General features: G+C 44.0%; 1 protein-coding gene across 2 annotated transcripts in view; it reads right to left on the reverse strand.

Moving 5' to 3' along the window:
• Positions 1-21: 21 nt before the first annotated feature.
• Positions 22-27,733, reverse strand: part of kat6a (K(lysine) acetyltransferase 6A) — a 39,439-nt gene continuing 11,727 nt past the window's right edge. Inside the window, exons 3-17 of one of the 2 annotated variants that reach the window (XM_042488952.1) lie at positions 23,996-24,104; positions 21,509-21,624; positions 19,749-19,830; positions 19,364-19,478; positions 18,821-19,131; positions 16,773-16,885; positions 15,054-15,169; positions 13,892-14,033; positions 12,026-12,187; positions 10,725-10,818; positions 10,326-10,557; positions 8,379-8,580; positions 7,575-8,276; positions 6,339-6,597; positions 22-5,725 (exon numbers count right to left, since the gene is read on the reverse strand). In XM_042488952.1, the coding sequence (XP_042344886.1) occupies positions 2,364-5,725; positions 6,339-6,597; positions 7,575-8,276; positions 8,379-8,580; positions 10,326-10,557; positions 10,725-10,818; positions 12,026-12,187; positions 13,892-14,033; positions 15,054-15,169; positions 16,773-16,885; positions 18,821-19,131; positions 19,364-19,478; positions 19,749-19,830; positions 21,509-21,624; positions 23,996-24,104 (6,117 nt within the window). In that variant the 3' untranslated portion in view covers positions 22-2,363. Of the gene's footprint in view, positions 5,726-6,338; positions 6,601-7,574; positions 8,277-8,378; positions 8,581-10,325; positions 10,558-10,724; positions 10,819-12,025; positions 12,188-13,891; positions 14,034-15,053; positions 15,170-16,772; positions 16,886-18,820; positions 19,132-19,363; positions 19,479-19,748; positions 19,831-21,508; positions 21,625-23,995; positions 24,105-27,733 lie in introns of both variants that reach the window. The other variant, XM_042488951.1, reaches the window with a different exon arrangement.

Raw genomic sequence — 27,733 nt, forward strand, 5'->3', positions numbered from 1 at the left:
TTAAAAAGCTCAAGGAAAACATGAATGGCTCAACATAATTTATTTTCATTTTATGTTAAAATGTACAGAGTTCTTTGAAAGTACTTGCTAAGAAAGAAAGAAAAAAAAACAGAATAAATGGAAATACATACAGGGACAGAGTCGAGAGTTGAGGCCGCTGAGCGTAAATCAACCTTCACTGTGTGCCCAGCCGTCCCTCCTCTCTCTTTATTTTGCGCTCTCTCTTAGCATACAACGCAACATGTACAATTACAAAGGATACAAAAAGGGAAGCGATATAAACAGACAGAAATATACTGAGCTCCTTTTTACATGCCTCTTAAATGTAAGGAAGTCATCCTATACACACACAAGTAAAAAAACAAACAAAAAGAAAAGAATGCCAAGTGACCTTTAGATATTTGTAGTCCTTTTGTTTAAAATAGCATTAATATACTACACAAAGATAGAAAAACTCTAGAGATGAGATGGAATGGAGAGGTTAAAGGCATCTTAAAGTCACTAAAAGTGAGTGGTAATTTTTTTAAATTTTGAATTTCTTAGTAATTATTACCCAAGAGGCGAGCTAAAAAATATGTATTGTTTTTTTTTTCCTGAAACAGAAGTGAAAAAAATGACAGTACCAATATCAATGTCAGAGTTTCCTTTTATATTATAGAAAAAACATTTTCTCTACAATAGGTTTTCTAAAGTCAAAAAGAGTCAGCTTGTGTCATAAAAGAAAGCTGCCCAGTCTGATAAAATTCAGAAACGAAACGAAACACAAAAGAAGTACAGAACAGAACGATACACACAAAGAAAGTATGCAATGTCAGGTCTGTAAGAAAATTAAAACTCCTCTTTTGACTTTGAATACTGGTACATGGAGCGACAAAGTCGACCGGTTCAACCCTGCCGGTTGAACGCCGACAGAACATCCAACGCTTGACTCACCTCTGACCCTGCTTTTATAATAGTGTGCCTCTAAGTGAGGGCCAAACCATGCACTAGATCAGGCATTTAGGCACACCTTTCCTAAAAGGCTAACTGTCTACTGCCTTATGTCCAGCCAATGGGAGTGCAGAATTTTGCAGAAAAATCAAGGACAAAAAAAATACAGTTTGAACAGAATACACTATTCAAAAGCGACTCCTGGACCTCTTTGGGTCACTAACACTTAAGGAGGAGAGATCAGCAATAGGTAACTGACTTTCCTTAAAGCAGTTACATGGAAATCCCACCCTTTGTTCTGCATTCCCTAAACTGCTAAAAAAAAAGGCTGACATAGTACACTGTCTGTCAGTGGAGTGTGGACAAGAACATCTCAATGTTTCCTGAGCTAGCCACCAATTGGTGACAGCTAGCCATCATGTGTGTGTGTGTGTGTGTGTGTTTGTGTGTGTGCTGGATATTGGGAAGTACCAGAATATTTACATCTAAACGTTTCAGAGTGGCGGCAAACTGGAAAATAATGCTACTTGTTTATGGACATTTAGTCGACAGTAACGCGCTCAAATCTTCTGTGTCTTTGCTGTTTTTTGTCTTTTTTTTTTTTTTGGTAAAACAAGGTCCATCCAGGGAAGACAGAGACTCTGGAAAACAGCTCGACACCTCAAACACCGGAGGCCCCGCTCCTAATGCGTTTTTTTTTCTGGAACTGGGGTGAAAAGCCGTCTGACAGAGTGGCCACAGAGATGTTCCGGTTATATTATCTGAGAGAGCGAGAGGGGTGGATCATCGTTTCAGAATGCCACACATATAAAGACCAAAGCATATAAGAGGTCGGACCGCACACGAGTATTTCAAAAAACAGTCAACGAAAACAACAACAACGAAAATAAGATTCAACATTATGTTTAACAAAACAAAAGTCCGCCTACATTGTCTCTTTTTTCATGGTAAGGCTTCCTATATCAATTAAAAGATTGTGTGCATGGTTGAATATATTCAGTTAACCACTGTTTTTCAGTCTGACAGAGCAAGGTGCTCCTGCATTGTCTTTCTCTGTGTTTCCTCCTTGTCCTCCCCTGCTCTCCTCCTGCACATCACGAGGAGGAGGCGACTCTTGGGCCTGTGTGAAACCACATGAAGGACTGTGTAGGCCTGGCCTGAAGCAGCGCGGCACGGCAGAGGTCCATGTACACGCCCCAACCCAGACTTGCTCCCATACGCAGCCAGCTGGGAGGGGAGGGGGAACCGCGCCCAAAAAAAAAGGGACAAAATGACAACATAGAAAAAAACAGGAAACCCAAAGACGCTCTCTGTCTCCAATCACCTTCTCTCCGTGGTGCCCGCCGCGGCACAGGAGAGGGTGAACAGGAGTAGTGGACATTTAGAGTACAGCAAATATCCGCCTCATGTCTCCTTTTTCAGTTCTTCGCCGCTCATCTGCTCATGTACGGTGACTGTTTTGGGACGCCGGCATAGCTGTGATGGGAGGGGCCTGTGTACATCATGTTGCCGTGGTGATTGGGCTGCATAGGCTGCTGCGGGTAACCCTGGCCTCCCATCATGCCCATCTGCATCTGCATGGGGTACTGAGCTGGCTGATTCATGTAAGGGGGGTTGCCGTGGTAACCACTGTTCATCATGGGCTGGGGCATTCGGTAGCCGGCCGACATGGCGTTCAGGGGAGTCATGTTCATGGAATTGTACGGTGCCGGCGTGGGCATGAGGTTCGGCATCATGCCGCGCTGCACGGCCAAGGTGCGCGGCGTGCCCTGCATGGCCACGGCTCCCGAGCTGCGGCCGTAGAGCTGCTGCTGGTGAGGGGCCGGGGCCAGCTGCTGAGTGGCTTTGGAGCGGATGGAGATATGGCCTTTGACTGTCGCCATCTGGCCCTGTAGCCGCTGCGTATGCGGCGGCGGTCCCAGGCCAATGTTGGTGGTGGGCATGTTGCATTGCAGCTGCAGGGAGCCCAGGTTCATGGAGCCGGAGCTCAGGTTAGGAGGCGGGGTCATGGTGGGCTGGCCCTGAGGGAGGGGAGTGTGGGGTGAAGGAGCCAGCCCCGGGTTGGAGAGAGAAACACTGGTGGCGTAGGATGTGACGGAGGCTGAGTGGGAGTAGGGCATGGCGTGGGGGTCCATGATGGTGTTGGTGAGCTGCTGGAGTTTGGCCAGGCTGAAGGTGGCCGAGGGCTGGGGGTAGCCCCCGGTGCCAAAGTCCTGACCCATGCGCTCATACAGCGTGCGGCCCCCTCCTCCGCCTCCGCTCTCAGGGATCTCCATGATCATGGGTGTAGAGGCGAAGCCGTTGCCCATGCTACACTGGGAAAGCGCCTGCTGTTGCTGCTGCGGCGGCGGCGGGGGTGCTGATGGTGGAGGCTGAGGGTTGGGGGCTTGTTGCTGCTGAGGAGGCTGCTGAGGAACCTTTTTTTGGGACTGCTGCTGCTGCTGGTTGGTGCTGGGGGGCCTCTCGATCACACCGCAGCTCTGAGGAGACTTAATGCCACAGCTGGGCGTGTTGGACGGCGGTGGGGGTGGCGGCGGCTGTGGCACAGCACTGCCTACGTTACTGGCGCCTGGTCCGCTGTTGGGTCCTGGTCCTGTTTGCTGGATGAGGCTGCAGCTGCCCATCGGATGCTGGGATCCTCCCGTTCCTGTTGACGATGTGAGGCTGGGTGCCGGCGCAAAGGAGCAGCTGTTGGACTGGGAGGAGGACGGGGTGGCCGAGCTTGAAGAAGACGAGGCTGACGATGAGGAAGCTGTGGACGCTCCTGCAACTACAGCGGCTGACATCCCGCCTCCGTTCCCCCCGTTCCCGGTTCCGTTCCCCCCTCCGCCCATGGTGGAGTCGTAGCTGCTGGGGTTGTCGTAGTTCTCTGTAGTGCTTTCTATGCTGCCGAGGTCGCTGAAGCCGCTGTCCACCACCTGCTGCGAGTGGTCCGACACAGACGGGACGTCCATCATTGGCGACGTTTCCATATTCTGCTGGGAGGGGGCAGACAGAGAGCTGGGATGCTCTGGTGTGATCTGAGTGTACCCCCCTCCAGCACCTCCACCGCTGCCCCCTGCTCCGGTGGGGCCGGGCGTCCCTCCTCTCTGCCCTGCTGGCGTCGTGTCCATGATGCCCGAGGGTAACCCCGGACTGTTCACCGAGCGCACAGATTGACTGGGAAGGGGCGGCACTGGCGGGTTAGGAAGGGGGCTGCTGTGTTGGGAGGCCCCGCATTCCTCCACCAAAGCCAGCGCCTCCTCCTCGGCCTCCCCTGTGTGGCTGTAGCTCTGCAGGGTCCGGCAGGCAGCTAGGGTCTCCTCACAGTCCTGGTAGGCCCCGTGGTGTGGCTGGGGCTCCGTCTCTTCGTCCTGGGCTTCCCCCTGTGTCAGGGACTGGACGGCCTGCATAGTCTCCAGGTCCAGCTCATTGGAGTGATGGTGGGGGTGGTGCGGGTGATGGTGGCTCAGCTCCTCCTTGAAGTCAGAGTGCTGGTGAGGGTGGGAGTGTGTGTGTGTGTGTTGCGGTTCCATCAACAGCGTGACGTCCTTGTCGTCCGGGTGCAGCGACTGCAGCTCCATGGGTTCAGAGGGAACAGACATGGCCGTGACAGTTTCTACCGCCGCGGCTGCTGCAGCGGACTCCTCCTGCTCTCTGCGCCGCCTCTCCTCCTGCTGAGGGTCGGCAGAGGAGGGCCGACACTTGGCCTCCTGCGCCTCCTCCTCAGCCTCCTCCTCCTCCTCTTCTTCCTCCTCCTGCTTGCTGACGTAGTCCCGGGCCACGCTGTTCTCCATGTCTAAAAAAGCCTCTCCACCTTGGGGTTCTTCTTTGACCGGAGGAGAACTTGCACGGGATGCAGGCTCCTCCTCCTCGTCTTCGTCCTCGTCTTCGTCCTCAGAGTCCTGGCCTTTTCGCTTCTTGCTGCTGTTGTTGCTGCCATTGCTCTTGTCCTCCAAGTGTCCGTCGCCTTCGTCGTCTGCGTCGTGGTCTTCGCTACGCCTGCTTCCTGAGCCCGGTGTAGCTGCTGCTCGTCTGTTGATGCTCCCGCCACCGCTTCCCATGCTGCCGCATTCCTCTTCCTCCCTCTCCTCATCGTCGTCGTCCTCTTCTCTGTCGCCCATATCTGCGTCCTGCGGTCGTGACTGCGGCGCCCTGGGTCCTGAGGTGGAAGACGACGAGGAAGGGGAAAGAAGGGGACGGGACGGTGGACGGCTGGGTTTGTCTTCTTCCCAAGTTCTTTCAGTCTCTTCCTCCTCGTCCTCTTCCTCCTCTTGCTCGGAGGTGGGGGGTGGTTTCGGGGCGGGCTGCGGTGACTGGTTGACGGAGCGGTTCTTAGGCGGTCTTCCTCGCCTCCTGGGCGCCTTCTGCTGGGCAGGCTTCGGGAGGTAGTCGTCTTCTTCGTCAGAGTCTTTCTGTTTGCTGTCAGTGCTGGTTCTGGAGACTCGCTTGCTGTTACGGTCGTCTGTCTGGGGCAGCTGAGGGTCTTTGTCCAGCTGCTGCTCCAACAGCCTTTGCCTCTCCTGCTCCTGCCTCTCTGCCTCCTCCTGGGCCCGCTGCAGGTACCAGCTCCGGGGCTTGCGGCCAGGCTTCATCTTGATTTTGGGAGCTGGTGGATCCCCGCTTTGGGGCTGGCTGTCTGCGGGCCCGCTGCCTGGTGGTTTTCCAGGGCCTCTTTTCTTCCAGTGCAGTGGTTTGCGGCTCTTTCCCTTGGGCCAGCCTTTCTTCTTCTTGACTGGGACCTCGGGGTTGGCCGCCGGAGTCTCTGATGGAGTTGCTGGCAGAGCGGCTGCAGGCTTCAGAACAGGTGTTAGCTCTGAGAGGAGACAACAAGATAAGCCAGTGTTAGATAAAGCTGCACACATACCTCTCAGGGCTCCTGCAGCCTAAAGCAAGGTAGCGTTAAGACTTTTTTAAAACTTGGAATTGTGTGTAAGACCAATTTTCTAATAATCAAAGCTGAGACAATTTTATTTTGCCCAACTGTTCATTAAAACACAAAACATGACATTTTTGTCGAGTGAGAAAAGTTAGATTATGTTTGTCAAATGTTGAAAAAAAAAAAGTTTTTAGAGTGGAAAACATGAAGACAATTAGCATATTATAAAATGATCTATTTGGTTTACCAACAGAATTAGGAAATATCTGGCATTTTGTTTTTTTGTGTTTCTCAATCTGCATGTGAGATTCCACGTCTCGGATTCCCATCACACCCAGTTTTAAAAAAAGCCTTCATTAAATTATTTAAAAAAAATAGTAACTAATTATTTTAAGATTTTACAACATAACTTCAAAAAACAAGAGGCTATTTTTTGGACAGATTTTTAGATCAATGAATGTGATGTCTTTTAAGACTTTCGGAGGATCCTTGGGAACCCTGTCTCTGTATATAAACAAACCATTCATCACCAAAAGCCCTGTCTGCTCACCGTCTTCCTCTGAATCTGTGAGGTTGGAGTGCCGGCCCCTTTTAGGTGCTGGGTCAGACAGTCTCAGAGCGGAGCGGGCTGGCGGGTAGCGGTGCAGTGGGTGGCCCAGGGGCGTCTCCTCCTCCAGTCTGGGCATCGGCCTCTCTGAGTCGGAGTCTACAAAGGGCTCATCCAACACCTCGGTGGTCTCAGAAATCGTCTCTGTCACGACGCTGCTGTGAGGGTGGCTGCGCTGGCGAAAACGACGCTTCCTCAGTGGCTTCTAGGAAAAAAACAGGATACATCATTAGGGGTGCCTTTAAAATTTAGCTTAATATTGTAACTACAGACTTAAAGGGATAGTTCAGATTTATTTGTAGCAGGGTTGTATGGGGTACTTATCCACAGACTGTTTATTATACACAGTAGATGCCAGTCAGAACAATCCCAATGAGACAAAATAGGCTGGAGACCAATATGGAAGCTAAATAATGTACTGCTGTGAATGGAGCCCAGTAACAAAATGTATTTTAGCTACCTAAAAAACTTTATATCAGTCCACATTACATTAATGTCAGACAGTGATTTCCAAATGGAAAAATAAGCAGTTATATCACTCTCTTCAAAGCCAGACTCCACTGAGAGAAACAGTGATTTAACATCGCTGAACACAGGAGCTGCTGGTTTACCATTGCCTCAGTCATTTATGTTGATTTTGTTATTGTGTGACTTTGGCATTTTTAAAAGGTAAGTTCTGATTTACCAAAATCACACAACACCACCAAAAAACTAACCGATCGAAGCAGCAGTTGACCAGCAGCTCCCATGTTCAGCGAGCTAAAATCACTGTTTTTCTCAACGGAGTCCGGTGGCTTTAACGCGAGCATATGTGGGGAACTGAATGGTTTCCCCTTCAGAGCAGGCAGGAAAGGTCAGTTTTTTGGGTTTTTTTTGTTGCTGAACCTCGCAACACCGGTACATTGTTTAGCTTTCATGTCTGCTTCTCAAAACTGGCACCAACAAACAATCTACTGTGTGTAATACACTTACCATGGATGAGTACAACTGCCCACTCAAAAAAATCCAAACTATGACTTAAAAAGACCATGACTGAAAGGATCAAGCGGATCATAGTAAATTGCATGGACATAAATCAAGTTCAAAAAACAACCAAATGCAACTTTTTTATCATTAATTAGACAATGTCTCAATCTTATTTGAACATTCTTGGCGAACAGGACAGTGCTGGTGTGGTACCTTGCATTTGAGCCCCATGGCAGGCTTGGTGAGGATGGGTGGCGAGCATGCCCTCCTCTCTTCATCGTCTTCGTCATCGTCATCCTCCTCTTCCTCGCTGCTTTCACTGAAGCAGCTCTTTCTGACGGGCGGAGACTCGTTCAACCTGGAGACCACAGGAAGCTGTGTCAGCCCCTCTCCGGGCCCTTCCATCATTCTGGGTTTAGGGCCTCTCTTTTTCCTCGGGGGCCGGCCTCTCCGTGTGGGGGTTATGGAGGGGTGCCTGGCCATGTCCAGCGAGTGAAAGGCTGTGGATTCTGCTTGTCTGTCCAGGGAGAAAAGGGAAGGGGGACTGCAGGCGGAGCCTGGGATTTTTCCTCCCTCTGTTCTCTCCTCCTCTTCATCGTCCTCGTCCTCCGCTGGGCGCATCTTAGTTGCCCGTCCCGCTCGTGTGCTGTCTTTCACCTTGCCCCAAGGCCAGTTTTTGGGCGGGCGCCCCCTTGGTCTGCGTTCTCCATTTGTTGGGGGAGAGGGACGTGGTGGCTCAGGGACAGAGGGTGGACAGCGATTGGGAGGAGAAGTTGGAGAGCTTTGGCCTATGGGAAACCCCAGGAAGCCTTTTCTTTCCTCTTCCTCCTCCTCATCATCCTCCTCTTCTTCCCTCTTCTTCCCTTGGCGCATGTGCCAGGAGGACACTGGTAGGACCTTGTGACTTGGTTTGACCTATTTACAGATAAAATAAAACAAAATCAATAATTAATCAGTAAGAATGTACATCAATCTATTACTTCCACCTAAAGCAAATCCAAATTCAATGTCATTTACCTCCTTGCGGTTTTCTTCCTCTGGCTCCTCATCCTCCTCATCGTCATCGTCATCGTCTCCGTCGGCATCAGAGACCACAGTGTTGGTTACAATGACGGGCGTCCAGCGGAGACACTCTGGGTCCACATCCAGCTGCCGTGGCCGGGCCTTGAGACGAGTCATGTGGTTGGACACCAGCTTCTCCCTTCGCACCAGCACCAGCCTGAAAAAACCACAGCAACAACAAAAAAAGACCATTACAACTCTGTGTGCACGTTTTTCTACACAGAAACACAGAGAAATTGTGCATGAAGATGTAGTTTGGGTTTAAACCAAGGAAATCACCATGTGCCACTCTTTTCTGGTGATGCCACTGACTCCTGTCTTTGTTCACATCATAGTGACCCAAAAACCCAGTTTTGTAGGTCAATACAGTCAGACGGCGACAGTACATTAATCACAGGCGTAAACTGAAACTGTGCTAATTACACCAAACTAAGAGCCCATCATTCTTCCCCCTCAGTCCTACTGCTGCTGAAATTTGGCTGAACATTAGGAGGAGTCAAATGGCTTGGCAGCATGTCGGTGTCACCTGCAGTGCATTACAGACACAGTGGGCTACCTCAGCAAGATGTTTTGGCTGCTCAGGACACGATCCAGCATTTCACTTCACCGAAACTAAGAATTATATTTCAAAACAGTGTTACCAGGGATATAAACTGATCTAAAAGTTATGTTAGATAAAACCTCTGTCAGAAAGTTAAACAAGATTAACTGAGGAGTAGAGATCACGTTTGCTGTCCCTCTATTGAACAGAGAGGGTGGTAAAAGTCAGTTACCGTTTAAAGTCATTTAAACTTGGGATGCATGATAATATCAGCATGTCATCGGTATCTAATGTTGGCTTTTAAATGAAAAATCAGGATCGACTAACATACTTATTTCTGCCAACATGACGAAACCAGTATATATATTTATCTAATTAAATAAATCTAATTAATCTAATAATTATCTATCTAATTATTATCTAATTCTAATTATCTAATTAAAAGCAAACTTGTGCAAGACACAAACCCCAAGTTTAAGTATTTTGTCTAATTTTGCAGAATGAATAATTATTACATACAGTGAAAAGCATTGTATTTTATGTCCCCATCACAATAAGGGCATGCATAATATGTTGCTAATTCCACTACATAAGAGACTTGATGAACATTAATATTAAAGAAAAAAAGTGTATATATCGTTACCTGTTATTAGCCAAATGAGTAATATATATGGGCATATCAGATATTGGCAAAAAAATCCAATATCATGCATCCCTAATATAAATGATCATTTTTTAATCATAAGATATTAAGGAGCATTTAATTTTGATTTATTTTCAACTAATATACAGAAGCTTATGCATTCATAAGTGGCAAGATTAAAATGTAACTAGAACTATAAAATGTCCGCGAGATCAAAACTAAGACTAGACAACAACTGCTTCATATGCACACACCACATATTGGACTGGAGTTTGAATTATTTTAAGTTACTGTTGATCGCTCTCAGTGTTTTAATATTTCAAAATGACGGACAGCCTTTAGATTTTTCCGTCATGGTTAAAATAATAATATGACTCCTAACGTATGTTGACAGTCAGTTGATTTAAATACATGAAGCTTCATCGATGTATTATTATGAGGACAGTGCGTGCAATGATCTCACTTAAGTATACTCTAAAGGCTGAATTTGTTTACATGCAGGGTTTAACCTGGCCACAAGCCATATTCTGCTTGGTTTGGGATGAGCTTTATAAGAGCCTTTAATAGTTTGTGACTGAGTACTGTCTCCCCTCCAGATCCTCCCTCTGTCTCTTGCTGCTCTATAGTAAGTTATATAACATGCTAATGCAGGGCAACAATTACTGTGGCACTAAATAATGTGGAGCATTTCTGAGAGAGTGCAGGTCTTGTCTCTGACCTCTCTCCTCGCTGCTCCAGCATGTTGAGGCTGTGCAGGGTGGTGGTGATGTCCTGCGGGCAGATCCCCGTCAGTTTGCTGAGTTGTCGTATGGTGATCTGCCGATCGCGGACTTCGTGAAGACACTCCAGCACCACGCTGCGCCAGTAGGCCATGTAGGACAGTCGACCGAGGTCCGACAGAGGCTTCTCTGGAGACCCTGGCTGGCCCTCACGTTTGGACAATAAGTAGCCTGCAAGCGAGGGAGGGCAAACCACACAGACATCTTGAGCCAAAATAGATGTACAACTGCAGTATTTTTTGATTATCTGAATGTGTTAATTTTGCATAAAAAGACGTATTTCTTAGTTGCTTAGTAGTTATAGTGTTGTCACTTTTATTTTATTTTTCGTTGCTTACTGAAGTCGATGAGAAAGCGCCCGTAGCCCCTGCGCTGGTACTGTGGAAGAATCATGATGCATGACACGTTGTATTTCTGTTGACAGTGCTTCTCCTGGAGAGGAAGGAAAGACATATTCCACCATTAGAAAAATATATTTAATGGGCACCACATCACAGAGCAGGCCTGTGTGGGTGTACTGCAGGGTGTTGATGGTGCTGCGTCCGCTCACTAACTGCTGCGTTTTGGCAACGAGGTGGCATGTTAATGGGAGCACCTGCAACTCCACAGAGGGGTGACAGAGCTCACAGCGCCCAGTGTTTATCTGAGACTCAACATGAACATTTGTATGTTTGTAGGAATGCACCTGTGTGTGTGTGTGTGTGCGTGTGTGTGTGTGTGTGTGTGTGTGTGTGTGTGTGTGTGTGGTGGGGGGGGTTGCCAATGCAAATTAATTTCATTTCATTTGAATATATTTTCACTTTGTTTTGAATAATGTATCTGTTCTGGTAAGTTTATGCAGGGTGGTTACAATTTGCAGAGGTGTGTATTCTTTGAAAATGAATGGTGGTGCTGTGGACACTGAAAATACAAAACTTAAACTATTTTTTTTTTTTTACAGAGATCGCGCTATAGAGCCACTACCAAGTCATTTTTTTTTTTTCACACCACCTTTACCTTCTTATTCAGAACTAAACAATGGCAGCATCATGGCGTTCCTGTGTGATTTTAGATAGCATGCCGGCATCATGGAATCAAAAGAGGTGTGATGGGCGTGACATGTAAAACAACAGCGTCAACCTCTAGTGCGACGTATATGGACATGGCATTTTCATGACCCATTATGTGTGCGCCCAGCAGGTGATAGCAGTTAGCAGCTAACTCAAAGAAGAAGCGCAGTGGCTGTAAATGTCCACAAATTGGGAAACCATCTTACCCTCCGAGCAGAGGAGGGGGTCAGCCGACATAACAGAGACGGTAAATGATTGTTATTGTTTATAAAGAGCTGCCGATGTGTTGTTTGTCAGACTAGAAGCTGACATTGTTGTGTTAACATCACGACTGTCATGTTTCGTTTGATTCCCCAATACCGGCATGCTATTTTAAATGACACGCAGGAGCAGAATGATGCTGCCGTTTTAGGTTCTGTGTAATAAGGCAAAGGAGGAATAAAGAAGGGACTTAGTAGGGGTCCTGTAGTGCGATCTCTGAGTCTAAAGAGCTAACGTAACAGGGGTGTCAGACTAAATGCAGCTTGGCTGAGAAGCTGTAACTAACTGGGACTGAAATCCAGCACAGGCTGGGAGCATCATAATCGTACCTTGGAGAAGTAGCCGACGAGATGACAACCTTTGCTGTCGTTCTGGGTCAGGACGTAAAAAAGGAAGGGCTCCACATCGTAGTAGAGGGTCTTGTGGTCCAGGAACAGTTTGGCCAGCAGACACAGGTTCTGACAGTAGATTGTGCTCACATTCCCATCAACCTGTTGTGGGATTAACGAAGAAATACATCAGCGATGGGAAGTTGACTACCGCTCAGTCCCAGAAACACTACAGTGGAGAAGTACTTTTTTAAGCTGCTGTTGGAGAGCTGTAACAAAGTGAAGGTGAAAGGAGTAGAAGTCGGTGTCAGGCAATGATCTCAGCTGTGTCTCTGGAGACCCTGACAGATAGAGAGGGTGGAGGAGAGAAACAAAGAGCTGTGAAGAGAAAGAGAAGGAGGGAGGTTCGGGTTGGCAGCTCGCCAGTTATCTCTGCTCGCCTCCGAGCGAGGATGGACTGCTGAGCGGGGGAAACAGGAGCTGCAGTGGCCATGGCCTGCAGACAACAACCCACTGAATTAATCTGCCGCGGCACTTAGAGACCCAGAAGAAGAGCTCAACTGTAAATTGCTAATTAGGAACTCTTCTAATAATAACAGTGACTTTCCCTGATGACACCAACAAAAGAATACTTCACCGCAGTGGGTTGGGATGTCAATGAATCACCATTAGGAACTGGACTGATCAACACACTGTGTATTCATAAAGCTGGTGGGAAAGAAGTGGTGTGCCACGCATAAGATTAATCTCTGACCCTGCAGATACTCCCACAGTCTTCAATAAAAATGAGTGGTTCTTTGTAAGGGTCTACAGAAAGCATGGAGTACATTTTTAAGAAAGCTTCCATTGGTTTGTGCTGTGAGTATACCGAACGAGCAGTGTAGTCCGAGGCGATTTTCAGGGCTACGGTTAGAACAGCAGGAGCAAATCTGAGGTAAAAAGAGAAGAAAAGCGTCTTTAATAAAGGATGTGGATGTGGCTGTAGCAGAAATGTGGTTTACAAGTTTCTCTCCATTACACTTGTCTTCCACCGTCACTTCCACCTGTTTCTTCATGTCATTAGTTATCACCCTTTAGAGAATTAGGGGGAAGTATCGATAAAACTAATTTTTAAATAATGTTAGATTACTTTTTAAAATCAATTTTCAGCACTTTTTGGGTCATTTTTGTGATTGTTTTTGTTTCTACTTTTTTTAGTATTAATTTTCAGGTACTGGAACTTTTAACTAATTTTTTGCAAATTTTCGGGCCATGTCTTGTTAAGTTGCTCACTGCCTTCTCCCCATGTCACTGAAAGTTAGCAATTTAATTTGCTCAAGTTTCAAAGGGTTATATTCACACTAATACTCCAGTATTCTCAATTTGATGAGGATCATGTAAACAGCATATTCCTTTCAAAATGAGGCCTTTTTCCAGATGAAGCATTTTCCAATTAAGACGTGGGATATGCCGATATTATTCATGTTTCAATAGCATTCTTTGGGCCTTGTATTCAGCACATTCGGAACATGCATCACAATTGCATTCCCAAAAGAAAAGCCCACATTTCCTTTTACAAGGAGAAACACACCTACTTAAAAATAAAAAAAAAAAAAAAAACTTGTATTTTAACACAAAGAAGCAAAATGGCACAAGAGGCTCCCACTGTCTGTTTTTAAATAATTTTCATAATAAACTAAATTTAAGGGAATGTTAATAATATAATAATAGCTGCATGTAAACAGGAATATTAGTGGAATCTTCACTTTTATTATCCACGAAAACAGCTTAGTAGAAATATTTTGAAATTAAAAGGGAAAAAAACAGAATACTATGTGTATATTAATGTAGTTATTCAGTCAATCTTTCTGAGAAGTTCATCCTCACCTCGTATACAGAGACATCGTCCTTCCTGTAGATCTCGTTCGCAGGGGGGTGGAACCAGCTGCACTTCTTCATGTGCTGGTAGAGGATGCTGCGGCTCTTCATGTAGCGCAGGCAGAACTCACACAAGTAGAGCTTGGGTAGTCTGGACAGGGAAAGGGAAGGTTAGTACAGCGAAAGACGGAAAAATGAGGAATGATTGTAAGATGTTACAGCCGGAGCTGAAATCAGTGGTTGAGTAGCTGATCTGTTGATTGACAGAACTTTTATCTGCAACTATTTTGACAATCAAGAAATTCATGGTGTTTTTTTAAGCAAAAATACCAAACATTTCCTGTGGATATTTGCTGGTATTTTGAGTTTTCTATGTTAGTTAACTGAATATCTTAAGCTTCTCGACTTTTGGTCTGATGAATTAAACTATATAAATAACTAGGCTTTGGACAATTTTGATGGGGCATTTTTATTTATTTATTTTTACATTTTATGGACTGAGTGATTCATTGATTGAGTAAATAATTGGCAGATTAATCAATAATGACCATAACTGCCAACTGACACAAGTTTAATAACTCTTGCTTTAAAAGAGGCAAATAAATCTGCAATGCCTGTAGAACCAGTAGGATGTGAAAAGCAATTTAAGAGCTGATAGATAGATATTTTTGCTCTGAAGGGGTCAGTAAGATTTTTTTTTTTATTCTTTAAAAGATGGGTTTTTTTTCCTTTATTTGATAAGACAGCAGTTTGAGAGTGAAAGGGGGAGAGAGAAGGGATGGAATCAAACCCACAGCCGCTGCAGCAAAGACATAGCTTTTGTACATGGGGCGCCCGCATAACTCCTGGGCATCCCCAGTCAGTAAGCATTTATTCTATACGGATATTCTTTCATGTTTACAATTTTCAAATCCCTAATCAAAGCAGATTAGGTAAGAATAGAGGGCCAGATTTTATTCAGCGGTTACACACATGAAAATAATTCACACACCCCTGTTATTTACAATCAAATGGCCTCCCTGGCTTTAACTGGTTACCTGCCAAAATAGGTGCTACTCTAAACAAGCCTCTCATTGAGCCGCATTACTCTGGTGGTGGTTGTGCTGCCTACACACAGGACTGTGAGCTAAGTGCATTATGCTGTTGTGTTTCATTATCGTCATCAGCTTACCTGCTGTACTCCTGGGGGTAGGGAGATGAATACCACGTCTGGATTTCAAACTTGCCGAATTCGATGACTGACGGACAGCGCATCTGAGGGTCTGGCGGACCCGTCACCCCGACTTTCTGTTTGGGTGAGGAACAAAGATGAAGGAGGAAAGAGAGAAAGAGATGCGGAAGGTCAAGTCCATGTTTACTGCTGGAGAGACTGAGGGATCATAGAGCAAGTAGGCTGTTTACACACAGCACGGCCTTCTGACTTAGGATGTTACACTGAAGCATGAGAGGTCTGCAGGACACTGGGTGGCATCAGTTACACGTCAGTAACACACACAAACTAGTGGGGCCCAACAAGCTACCTGCTAGCATGATGGAGCTGTAAGCGCTTTAATTTAAATGTAACAAGACCAGTTTAAACCTCCCTGCTTGTCCTTTATGGTGATCATGTGCTCTACTCCGCTGCTACTCAGCCTGCATAATCACATCGGCCCTTTTCACACGTCATTAATGTTTACTACTCCCTGCATCAAACACTTAAACACTGATGTGAATACTATAAGCGGGATCAGAGATGGTGTTTTAATATGACTCCCGTGACGCTGGCCAAACACCCGCTCTCTGGTCAATCTACTGCCGTGCTGCATGAAAAGAGTTTTTAATGCTGACATGCATTCCCTCTCTGTAACTACACTAGTACTGACACTGATATTAAAGCTGCATTATTCACTCCACCAAACATGTTCTGACACCAACACTGACTTTCTGTGCCCAACTGAGACATGGCAGAGGCGAAGCATGAGCAGTGTCATGGTATCACAGTATACCAGGGTATTAAGAAATCCCAACAGTATGACTTTAAATACCATCAAAAATACAGACCCTCTTTCTATGAATTTATACTGGAGAGGCTGTAAGTTTTGCACAGTGTGCTCATCATGTGCCACTGGGGAGATCAGTGAAATGCAACAGGCAGCTGAGCTAACCGTGAGTGTTGAAGTGAACAAGACGGTAAGCAGCCCAGACAACAAAACCAAACCAGAGTTGCTGATTGTTAAAAGAGTGGAATAACTAAACGACTAACAAGACTAATCAACGCGGTTTTGGTGAGATTTGCTTTGTTTCTGTTGAGTTTGAATGAAGTGTGTTTTACTTCGACACTCTGAGGGTGTGATCACACCAACCAGCCCAGACTGAAAATTCAAGCAAATTTCCTAAGACAACTCTACTCTTAAACTATCTCATAGAGAAGCTCGTTATTTGCATGGATTGGTCATTTAAAGCCAAACCTTTGATCTGCACTGTACGCTCAACTCATCACACTGCTCTGCCCCATGCGCCCTGACATGATTTTAATAAACATGCTGAATCTGGCAGCTGTTTTAATTAATTTATTAATACAATACAATGCTCTCGCAGCTCATTGACTTTTCCACCCACAAACGTGCCTAAGTCCACTGGACCTCGCCTGAGCCGGCGACTTCCTCTTTTACGACCTGGCTGTTGTTGACTCTGCTCTTTCTGACCACATTATCATCACCATTGACATCCTGCTCCCCCGCTGCACACCGTGGGTTTACATAATATGCCGTCCAATGACTGGCAGCCTTGGTCACATCCTCACAGGTCTGTGACTCCCCTGCTGATGCTACCAGGTCCTCCCTTTTCATTATCACATCTCTGTTCATTTGAAAAAAATTCAAGACATTTCATAGTTTATCTCTCGGTGTACCTGTAGTGCCAGCTCCTGGATGTGTCTGAACAGCTCAATGTCTTTTTCCGTCAAGTTCTCGTGGCCGGGCAGTTTCTCATCTTCGTCACGCCAGTCGCTGCCTTCCTGATTGTCTGGGGAATGAAATATAGAGTCCACATTAATGCAGATCTAGTGAGAAGACTTTGAGACTGAGTGCCAAGATGTTTGCTGGCTGAGTTTTATAACTGTGTTACTGCCAGAGCGGACAGGCACTGAGGCATTTATTCAAAGTTAACAGATCTCCAGAGGCAGCAGTAGCCCAGTCTGTGGGGAGGTGGCATGGGAACCGGAGGGTCGCCGATTCAAGTCCCTGCACGGACAAAGTATGGCGTGTGGACTGGTAGCTGGAGAGGTGCCAGTACACCTCTGGGCATGTTATTACTCTTAAATCCTGATAATAAAACAATATATTCTTTCTAAAGCGGAAGACATTTTTGCTAGCAAAGCTCTGTCGTTGGTGCACTCTCATCTCTGCTTTCACTGAGCAATTTGTGCTGTAATGCACAGGCAAACTACATCACAGGTGGCTTTATTTAAGCCATGTCACCATAGATGCACACAATATCAGCAATAAATCTACCAGTGTGATTGATGTGGCTTAATTCATATGTAGAGTAAAGAGGTTTTGAATTATCACTTATCTTTTGAAAAACGCTTGATTTGTCTCAAAACCGATTTCTTACAGGTTGTGTAATCCACTGTACATCAAAATCTTCAAAGTGGGTCAAAACACAGACATAGTTGGCTGCGAAACTTGAAGAGAATGCTCCTAATGTGTCTGCTCTGTCACATTTATTTTCCCTTTACGTTGCTGTACTTAAGACTCTGTGTGTGTGTGTGTGTGTGTGTGTGTGTGTGTGTGTGTGTGTGTGTGTGTGTGTGCGTGTTTAGCCTGGGAAAGTTCTGTAGAAAGAGAACTGCTGGTGGCCACTTCATGTAACAAAGCAATTTCTTCAGAAAATGACAAATCTACTCTACACAGTTAATGGCATCGGTCTACGATTCCCAAATAAGTCACATCAGAGCTGGGTCATTTTTTAAAACGGGCAGAACGTTGAGGCAGAGTGTATGCATCACAATAACAGCTGGTACTACAAAGTCTGTTTGTTAGTTAACCATTGAGCTCAAAACCACTTAGAGTCTGATAAAAGTTCTGGGAAAAGATGCATGGAGATAAAGCACGTCTTTTAATGCCATGATGCTGATAGCTCGTTAAAGTGCGTCTATCAGCAGTTTATGCTGTGAAAGTTTTTGAGATGTGAAAATACATAGCCTGCTTTAATGTTTTACAGTCACTGGATGAATCAATTTCTTTCTGCACTGTTGCACATTTGCTTTGTGCCTCATTCACTTGATAACTTATCACTAACAATGCAATCCCAAAGCTATTTATCATATCCATGTCAACTGCATGAACCCTACAAACGTATTTTTGGTCACTTTATAATAAAAGATTGATTATTGTCAGTTGGAACTGTAAAAATGTGATATTTTACCATGATACTTATGTTAAGTTACAATATTATTGAGAATTTAAATGTTTTGTGATATTGCAATAACATATACTGCCATATATTGTAAATTAATTAATTTAAAAAAAAAAATTTTTAGCTGCAAATTATTCCCCGTCATACGTATCCAAAGAGAAATTAATTTCAATATCTGTTTTTCTAACAATAAATTTTCATTCTGTTAATCTCACTTCAATAATCTTAATTGCAGCAAAATGTACCTAATGGACTAAAAAAAATAATCAAGATTTTTTAAAAAAATCTTGTAGGCTATGGCCGGTTTAACTTGTATTTGCAATATTTCATTATTAATATTAACTTTGTTTTAAAAAAATCAATATTTTATTTTTATTATTATCAATATTAATAATTCACAAAATCATAAAATCAATATTGCGATATGATGCTGAATCCATTTTCCCCCACACCTTCACGCAGAGATGCTTATCTACAGACTAAAAGTCATCCTGCGATGCTGCTGGTGTTTGTGTACAAGCAGAAAAAGCTAATCCTCACCTCTGTCGTCTCCTTCTCCTTTGCGATTCGCTTTCTTTCGAATGCGGCACTGCTGTGAATAGTCCACCACTTCCTGCCGTGCCTTGCGGCCCTCGGGCGACGGTGTGAAGAACTTTGTGAGGGCGTCGATGAGGCCCTTGGTCTTGTTGTTGAAGCGCAGGCTGCCCTGCGACAGGTCGTCGTCCCGCATCGAAAAAAGCAGCCTGTCGTCACCGGGGTAACCCTCGCAGGATGAACTGGAGGATGAGTTGGCCGAGGCCGAGCGCTTCCGCCGACCGCGCCCGCCCAGCTTCTTGAAGGGCCGCCCCGGCCTGCGGAGGAGAGAGACGAGTCTTTAACACTGTGTCAGGAGGTAATACAGCTTAGTGGGTCCAGAGTCTGCTTATGGGACCACACATGTACAAACTGGAAAGACAACACACTGTGTTTATGTATATATAACGTTTAAAACTCTCTGGTGAAGCAGAAAACACGGCATCTTGCTGCAGCTCTCCACTGGGTTAACACTAAAGATGACGCCATTCACTGAAGGCATTTCTTTACCTGTTCTTGGGCCGTCCCAGCGGCGCGTTGTAGCGCCGTTTGATTTGTGCTGCCTTTTCATGTAAAAGCTTCTTTCCCTTTTTCCTCGGTTGGCAGATTTGACAAATCCACATGCCTGGGAGAGAGAGAGTAACAGCACAGGTTCACATACCCAGAGGTGGATTAGACAAGACGGGCCTCAGCGCAGATACCAGCACGCTCTGGGACATATCCAACACATTAGCACTTAATGGTGAAGCATTAGGTGTTTCATAAGAGACAACTCAAGAAAGTGTGACTATAATGATCGAGCAGAGTGCGTGAGCTTTGTGTATTCTTTCAGCTGAATTCATGGAAGAGTGTAAACATGCAATGAAGAGGTTAGTGATGTTTGAAGTTTGCTTACCTTTTGGCATCCGCGTAAGGGGAGGATCACAGCACTCCATGTGAAAGCCCCGGTCACAGGAGTCACAGAACAACATGTTGTCCTGTGCAGTCAATATATACATATACACACACACACACACACACACACACACACACACACACACACACAGTGATGATTATCAAACTCTTTAGATGTGTCTCAGTAACCCAATTCAATAATGAGGTATTTAACAAGATAAACATACATGAGAGCTAGAACAACATATTGGAGCAAAACTGCATTTTTATTAAGTGAAGCATGTGTCACCTGTCCAATAAGATGGATATGATGAACTGTGTTTGATGGCAAAGCTCCTGAGATTATTCTAGTGTCAAATTTTGATGACATATTTACATAATTATGCACAAAAGTGCATTAAAAATACTTTAATTAATTAATGTGAATTTGCCACTTAACCTCTTCCACTCTGCTAGGACAAATGCATCCTCGGTTGAGAGATGCTTTCAGTATTACATGAAACTAGACATCCTATATTGTCAGGAAGGGAGATAAATAAAGCTCCAAGGTTAGGCTACAGGCCATTTTCAAGATATCTGAATGAAAATGGATTTAACAGGTGCCGACGAGTCTCCTCTTTACAGACCTGCAATATGCTAATCCCATGTAGTTTGAGGTAAAAAAATCATGCAGTTTTTCTAATGCAGTTCAAATGTGTTAATTTCGACAATTGCAATTGAATATTTCTGCATACTGGGGTCCCTAAACAAAACCTAAATTGGGTATGACCAGAAAGCTGAGATTTCTGTGAATTCAATGGGCCTGATTTCATTCATGTATGATGATGTTCATACCTATAGTAGCCATCTCACTGTAGTGAGACCGTTTTTGAAACATGATCTCACTGTGTAAAATGACCTATAGTGACCTCTAGGATAATCACAGTGAGTACAGTTTAAGCATAGTCAATGGATTTTTCCATGGTGTCCCCATTAGGTCGGAATGACTTAATGTGATATTTTAGATGGTTTTTTGATCATTGTTATCAATTCTCGAGTGGTCGAAAAGGTTTAATCTTAGCCCTAAATCTGTGTGACAAATAAGTGTCACAAAAAACAACTTATGAAACATAATTGAGAATTGTAATGCTCATATATACTTTCATCATGATGTTCAAAGCCATTATACACTCGAAACTTTCAAAGTCTGAACAGGCGCCTAAACACAATGTTTATATATTCATTATAACTAGAAAAACTTAACATAGAGCTGCGCTGCATCTCAAATTAATCTTTGGGTTTGTTTCAGATGATGTAATACTACTGACAACCTGCTATCCCTCCCAAAGATCCCCTGTTCCCCAAAAAAAAGACAAAACATTGGTCTTTGATAGGGAGTTGAAGCAGTTGAAATACTTTTTATTCAACCGCTATGAATCTGCCACTTATAGTTGGTCAATACTATCAATATCCATCGTGACTGCTTTAAGACACTTCTTTGTTCCCATCTTATTCTCTGTCCTCAAAGCTGTATTTTATCACCGTGCATCTCGGCAGTATGTTGTGCATTTTGTCTCACTGTCAAACCTCTCTACAAACATTTGAATAACAATGATGCCTCACTTGACAAGCAAGAGAAATCATGCCGATGCTGACTAAAATAGCTCAATCCCAGGACCACAGATATGTCTATCAGCATCTCTATCTGGCACTTAAGCAGAGAAGAGAGCGTTAACAGGCACCATCAGGCTGCCAGTCCGCCATATTCGCTCATCTACTCACCGCATTCTTTCCTTGATCCTGACAGCTGCTGCAAGTCTTGCATTCGATGCACTGCCACCACAGAGCCTTGACTCGCGCTGTGAGCTCTGGGGAGAACTTGAGACAGGACGGGTGGCCTGCAGGTAGACAGACACGCATACACAAACAAGTGCATCAACGTCACTGGCTTTTTTTTTTTTTTTTTTTTTTTTGGTGTGGCAGCTGACTGACAGCCGTGACCCACTTGCATCATTGTCGGAAGGGAAAAAAAAAAAAAGATCCTTTTGGAACTCAAAGCCCTCACTGAATCAAACCTGGCTGCAAAGAATGCGTTCAAACATAAATGACAATCTGTCAGAGCTGTGCTTTTGCTGTTTGAAGAGTAGCAAACAAGATGGTCTTGTCTGGGACAGAAACCCACTGAGGGAAGAGGAGGAACAAAATCTCTCCCGTGCTTTAACTAAGCAGCAGGAAAACCATAATCATATCCCAGTTTCTCTGAAAACACAGACCAGCGCCAGTATCTGTCAATTATTGTCTTCGTCTTACTCAAAGTTTAAGCATGGCATGCTGGTGCAGATAAAAGAAAAATAACCAAAATAATACAAAAGAAGAAGGAACTAGAAAGGACTACATTTCCTGAAGAACATTTTCACTGTGCTTACAGTTAAAAAAAAAAAAACATTAGAAAAAAATGAAAGAAATAGCAATGACAGCCTAAATTTGCTAAGTTAAAGATGGTGAAACGGACATTAACATGGAAGTTTTAGGCTGCATCTACACTAATATGTTTTCGTTTCCAAATGTATGCCTGTTGCTCAGTTTATGCTATCATAGTACTTTGACGTATTGAAACCCTTAAAACAGAGATGTTTGAAAACACTGCTGACCCTGTTTAGGTTTGAAAACTCCATTGTCGCATTTCGTCTGGATGGGCGTAACCAGACTTTTGAAAACAATAATGCAGACACTCAAGTTTGTTTCCTGACTGGTACTTATCAGTCACAGCATGTCAAAGCCAAAACATTAAAGCTGGGCTCACAAACCTTTTGTGATTTCATCCTCTCTGTGAGGGTAAAGTTACTCCTCTCCCATTGCCAAGGCTTCCTCTGGTGATAGAGTAAGCTCTAACAAGTTGCTGTTTTTGCTTTTTAACAACTCACAATCTGTTTTGTTTCCTTGACCATCTTATAACGTTACTCTTACTTTCAGTGACACTTCCACCTCGTCATTAGTCCAAACAAAGAAACCTGTGATCTTAAGTCTTGAACATACTTTACACATTAAACGCCTGCCAACATCTGCAGTCACGCGTGTAGTTTTATTCATGGTACAATTGAGGGTCCACATCTGCCACCAGCAGTAAACAGGAGGGCCGGTTGGTGAGCTTTCCGTCCTCCTACTGCCAACATTGTGTGAAACTGAAACTATGAAGACGCTGCTGGGTCTCGAGTCAATGTCTCTCAAAAAATCCAACTTCACCATGGTGCAGTGGGTGCAACTGGCTTGCCCGCAGTGTTTTGGAATGGACTTTGGAGTTTGGAACAAGAGACAGGAGTTAGCACAGTCTGAGTGCCTGCTATGCCTACAGTCTGCATGGTCACAAAACATGGGTGACATGAATGATGACATTCACATTACATGGACCAAAGGATACCCTAGCACACTTGTGAACGCACAAACTATGAACTGGAACTTACTTTTTGCCATCTACGTAGTAGGAAGACGAAAGTTGTTGAAATTTCAGTTGAAGAAAATGCACCAGAAATAGTTGAAGTGAGCAGCTTCCTTAAAATTACACACAGTATTTTTTGACAGCTCCGATACCTGAGCTTAGCATCATCATTGTATTCGTTTTTAAAGTGCAAATACCTTTTAACTGGGGGTCGACAGATTATCAGCCTGGCCGATTATCAGGAACAATATTTGGCATTTTGCTCTTTATCTGTATCAGAATTTTATTTTAACGATTACCAATAAAATTAATTAATTTAAAGGGCAAATGAATTGTCAGCATGGTAGGAAGTGTTACTTTGTAAAACTTTAGGAAGCTATTTTAATTGATTCTTTTTTTTTTAATTTTCAATTGACTTGATTTAAAAAAAAAAACCTGACAAAAGCAGGAACTCGCTGTATATGATGTTGAACATTTTAGTTTTGATTAAACATTTGCCAAAGTTTTGTGTTGGAGTTCTGTTATATTCCAAATTCTAAATATTGACAGAAAGATTTTCATTTTTATTGTGCATATCAGTTCCAAATATCGGTTACTGGTCTCACTTACTACTAATAATCACTATTGGCCCTGAAAAAGAAAGCAATATTGACGACGACCCCTACTTTTTACAAAAAGTTTTCAGAGAACCACAGATCCGTATACTAACCAACCACATGTAAACTTTGCGGTGAGCTGATTGGATCGTCTTCTTCTGTGGTTGCTTCTACCACAAATCAAAAAAAGTCAAACCAAGTCACAGCCTGAATCTCTGTACACAAAGCAGCACTTACCACTATTGCCACAGTCGGCGCAGGAGATGAGCTCCTCCGGCCTCTTATCGCGATTCTGCTCCTTGGTCCCCAAACAGAAGCTGCAGATGGGGATGGGCTCTGCCACCGGCTGCCAGAGGGACAGAAGAAAAAAAAGAGGAGGGGGGTGCAGAGACCGTCAGTCAACTTAACAGCTTAATTGTACAAATGAAAACAACAAAGTGGCCTTGTGTGTGCTGCCACAGTGGATGACTGTTGCTGTGTGCATTAGCGAGCCAGCAGCGGACTGAGAACTACAATGACACCACAGAGCATGTGGCTCTGTGAACACAGAGTTTAGGATAATGAAGAGCATGAGAGTTTCTCTGTGATGAGCGAGCTTGTATTATTCATGCGACATGTCATGTTAGAGGCTGCCATCGTGTGTCAGTGTCTCTGCTGACTCCCGTGTTGTTTGATCTGAAGCTGGATCTAAGTTCCTGTGGCCGTGCTGGCTGAGGAGTTTTAATTCCACTGTCCCATTTTGACACTTTAAAACACGCCATCAGACATTCATCTCTGGTGTCGCATCAATCTTTTAGCGTGTCCCCGAAAACACAAACCATGTGAGCAGGTGTGCACTCACACACAGCGCAAACACATTATCTGCTATGTACACAAACCTAAGCCAGGATTGAGTCCAGGAAAACACGAGGCAGGATAATACTTAACATGTTGTTAGACATCAAATAGGACTTGTGTGTCCAATAAAGCTGAAAAATCACATCCCTGAAGCACTGCAGGTGCACTTCACAGGCACAAACACAGGAGGGGGAGGGGCCGCAGGGTGACTCTCCTTGAAAGTTTCTGGAGCCTGGGAGCCCTGAGGGGAAGCGGTGGCTTACTGCTACCTCAGAGTACACCACAAGTCATTTTCAGCAACACACCATTTACTGCTGAGTTATCAAAGAAATAAAAGCAAGTAAAAAAAAAAAAGTGTATTACTTTCATAATTTAACCATAAAAATCTGCATAATCTGGCTGTGATATTTATAATTCACATAAATGTCTTGTATACAAATGCCAGAGCAACTTGTATTGTGTTTTTAAAATGCTGTAATAGGGTTGTAGTGTGATTTAAGGTGCCTATAAAACTCCTTCTGACCTTTTCATGTTCTAGTGTTCAACAACACTGAAAACCAGGGGGTGTAATTAGGAATTTCTGACTGTGATCAAACTAAAAAGCAAAACCAAATGTCTTCAAAGTGATAAATGCACAAATTAAAAACACAATACGATCTAAAGCCTTGGTCTTCAACAAGGGGTTTGTGACTCCTCAGGGGTCCTTACTCAGTTACTGCAGAGGGGGATTACTGTTTGATAATTAAATTTAGGTTGCTTCATTTCAATTGTTGTTTTCAAAAATTAAAATGTGTCTAAAATACACATTAACGTAAATTACACATGTTAAATTGCCCTTTTCATTTAAAAAAACCCTTAGTTTACAGTTCATAACATTAAGTTAACTGTTACACATAAATCCTTGTCCTCAGAAACCATCGACAAAAGCCCAGAGGCTGAGGCTAACGCACCTGGCCATGCTAAAACTGCTGCTGACTTAGCAGTTTCTGGTAAGCACAATCACGAGAAGACCCAAAAATATTCAGAGAATTATCTTAAGTCAATGTTAATTAAGTGCAGCTAACTGTTATATAATATATAAAGTAAGAGGGCCCCTGCTTCATCTCTCTTGGACATTAAAAACGTTGATCTTGTGCAAACAGCCACTTATATCATCACTCGTACAACCAGTTGTTTTAGAAGTCATATACTTGGTTGAATGCAGATCGTGTGTGTGTGATCAAGCTGTGAGCGTCTGAGCGTGAGAGGGGCACAAGTGATGGACACTCTGACGGAGCTACGGGCACTATGGGGGACGATGTGCATATGGCATCTGTTGCCAGACTGCCTCCGCGTTTTTAGCAAAGAGGAAGCCACTGTTGGAAACAACTCACATGACATCTGGGCTGGTGTTTGCCAGCAGGCATGTGGGAGACTGGGAGACAATTTTGCAGAGGGTTTTGTGATCTGATGACGCCAAAGTTTGGCCATCATACTAAACTCTCGTGTGTCAGCACAAACACTGCATGGTAGCATCAGAGAAGACACACGCCCACAACATAAAGCCAAAGCCTTCCAACAAGTCAGAATCCAAACCCCAATCTAATTCAGAACTTCTGCAGCATGAGAAAATTGCTGTTCAATCCACATCCTTTTGAAACTCGGCAGAAATTGTACACAGCTCTCACAGTTCATCTTAAAACTGACATCAAGTGGATAAATACAGAGCACTTTTTGTGTTTCACATCTAATTCAGATCAACCTTCAGAGACTTTTTTTCACTGACTCTCTTGTGTTAATCAGTGTCAAAAAAGCCTAATTATCAAACTAATTATTCAAAGTTGTAACACCATAAAAAGCCCGAGGCAGATGAGCACTTTTACAGACATAAAAGACAAATCTTTTGGTGCTATGAAACAAGACATACTTAAGACACTTCATAATGAAACGCAAGGAGCCTCTAACATTGCCAGGTTCAAGTATCCGAGCAACAGAATGAGTCTTCACACTCATAGGATGCGCTTTTAATATTAAAGCAACTTCAGGGAATACCTCACCCCTCAAATGACCTTCTTTTAAATTAATTACTCACTCAGTGTTATACTGAATTGTGGAAGAACACTGTGTCTATCGCGCATGCCTCCATGGCGAATGACAAATCCAAAAACGGAGAAAATTCTTGATGGATTGAAGGAAAAGAGGGCAGGCATGCTACTCCCCCCTGCCTGGGGCTGCGTATGCTGAAGTCTTTCAAATAGTAGATTTTAAGCAAAAATGTATAGTACTGTGCATACGACTGGATTAATGAAATGTGGATTATACTGCACAATTTGTGTCTTTGTAAACAGATGTTTTGATATCGTTTTTCTGTTGTTGTTTTAAACATTATCCCCAAATACTTTAATTCATCAAGACACTTTTCTGGTTTGGGATTCTTTGTTCAACGTAAAGTGCCAAATGTGGATTTTCAGATTGGGGAGTATATCTGGGAAGGCTATCTGCCACACTGGTGGGTTTATGCTTGTACAAAACAGTCATGTAATATGCTGATTCCCTACCACGTTTTAGTGTCATTTAGGGGCGAGCTGCTGTGCTGCTCCTCTGCTGTCAGCGTTGGAGTTAGACACACAAACACAGATACACTGAAGCTGCCCCTTGAAAGTTGGAGATTTTGAATCATCAGTTGGACCTCAGTCGACTTAGACTGCTTCAAGTGGAGCAGTCTTTTCTTTTTGTACGTTTGTTTTTTTGCTAGTCAGTGTGCTTTTTTTGTGGCGAGTGATTGCTCTTGATTTTCACACTTCTCTTTGGTACAAGCAGCTGCAGGCAGCCGCACAAAGGCAGAGGGAATGTAAAGAAGCGGTGAGTTTACAGCTCACAGCAAGTTAATACAATACAGTCTCCGGCTTATGTTTGATGTCTAGTATCTGCAAAAAAATGTTTTTGCAAATGTGCAAACTGTCATTGGCGCCATTAACATGTTTACTATACTACCTGAACGCGCTGTCGCACTGAACGTCCTGCTGTTCACACGTTAAAAATTTTGTATGGAAAACCTAACAACTCGTCAAGTATTCGTATTGAACAGCCAAATCCAATTCAACTGGCATAATTCAGAATCCGGCAGGTACTATAATCACATGGCAAAACACTAATATA

This window comes from Plectropomus leopardus, chromosome 6 (assembly GCF_008729295.1).
Source record: "Plectropomus leopardus isolate mb chromosome 6, YSFRI_Pleo_2.0, whole genome shotgun sequence".
In the NCBI taxonomy this organism is placed as follows: Eukaryota; Metazoa; Chordata; class Actinopteri; order Perciformes; family Serranidae; genus Plectropomus; species Plectropomus leopardus.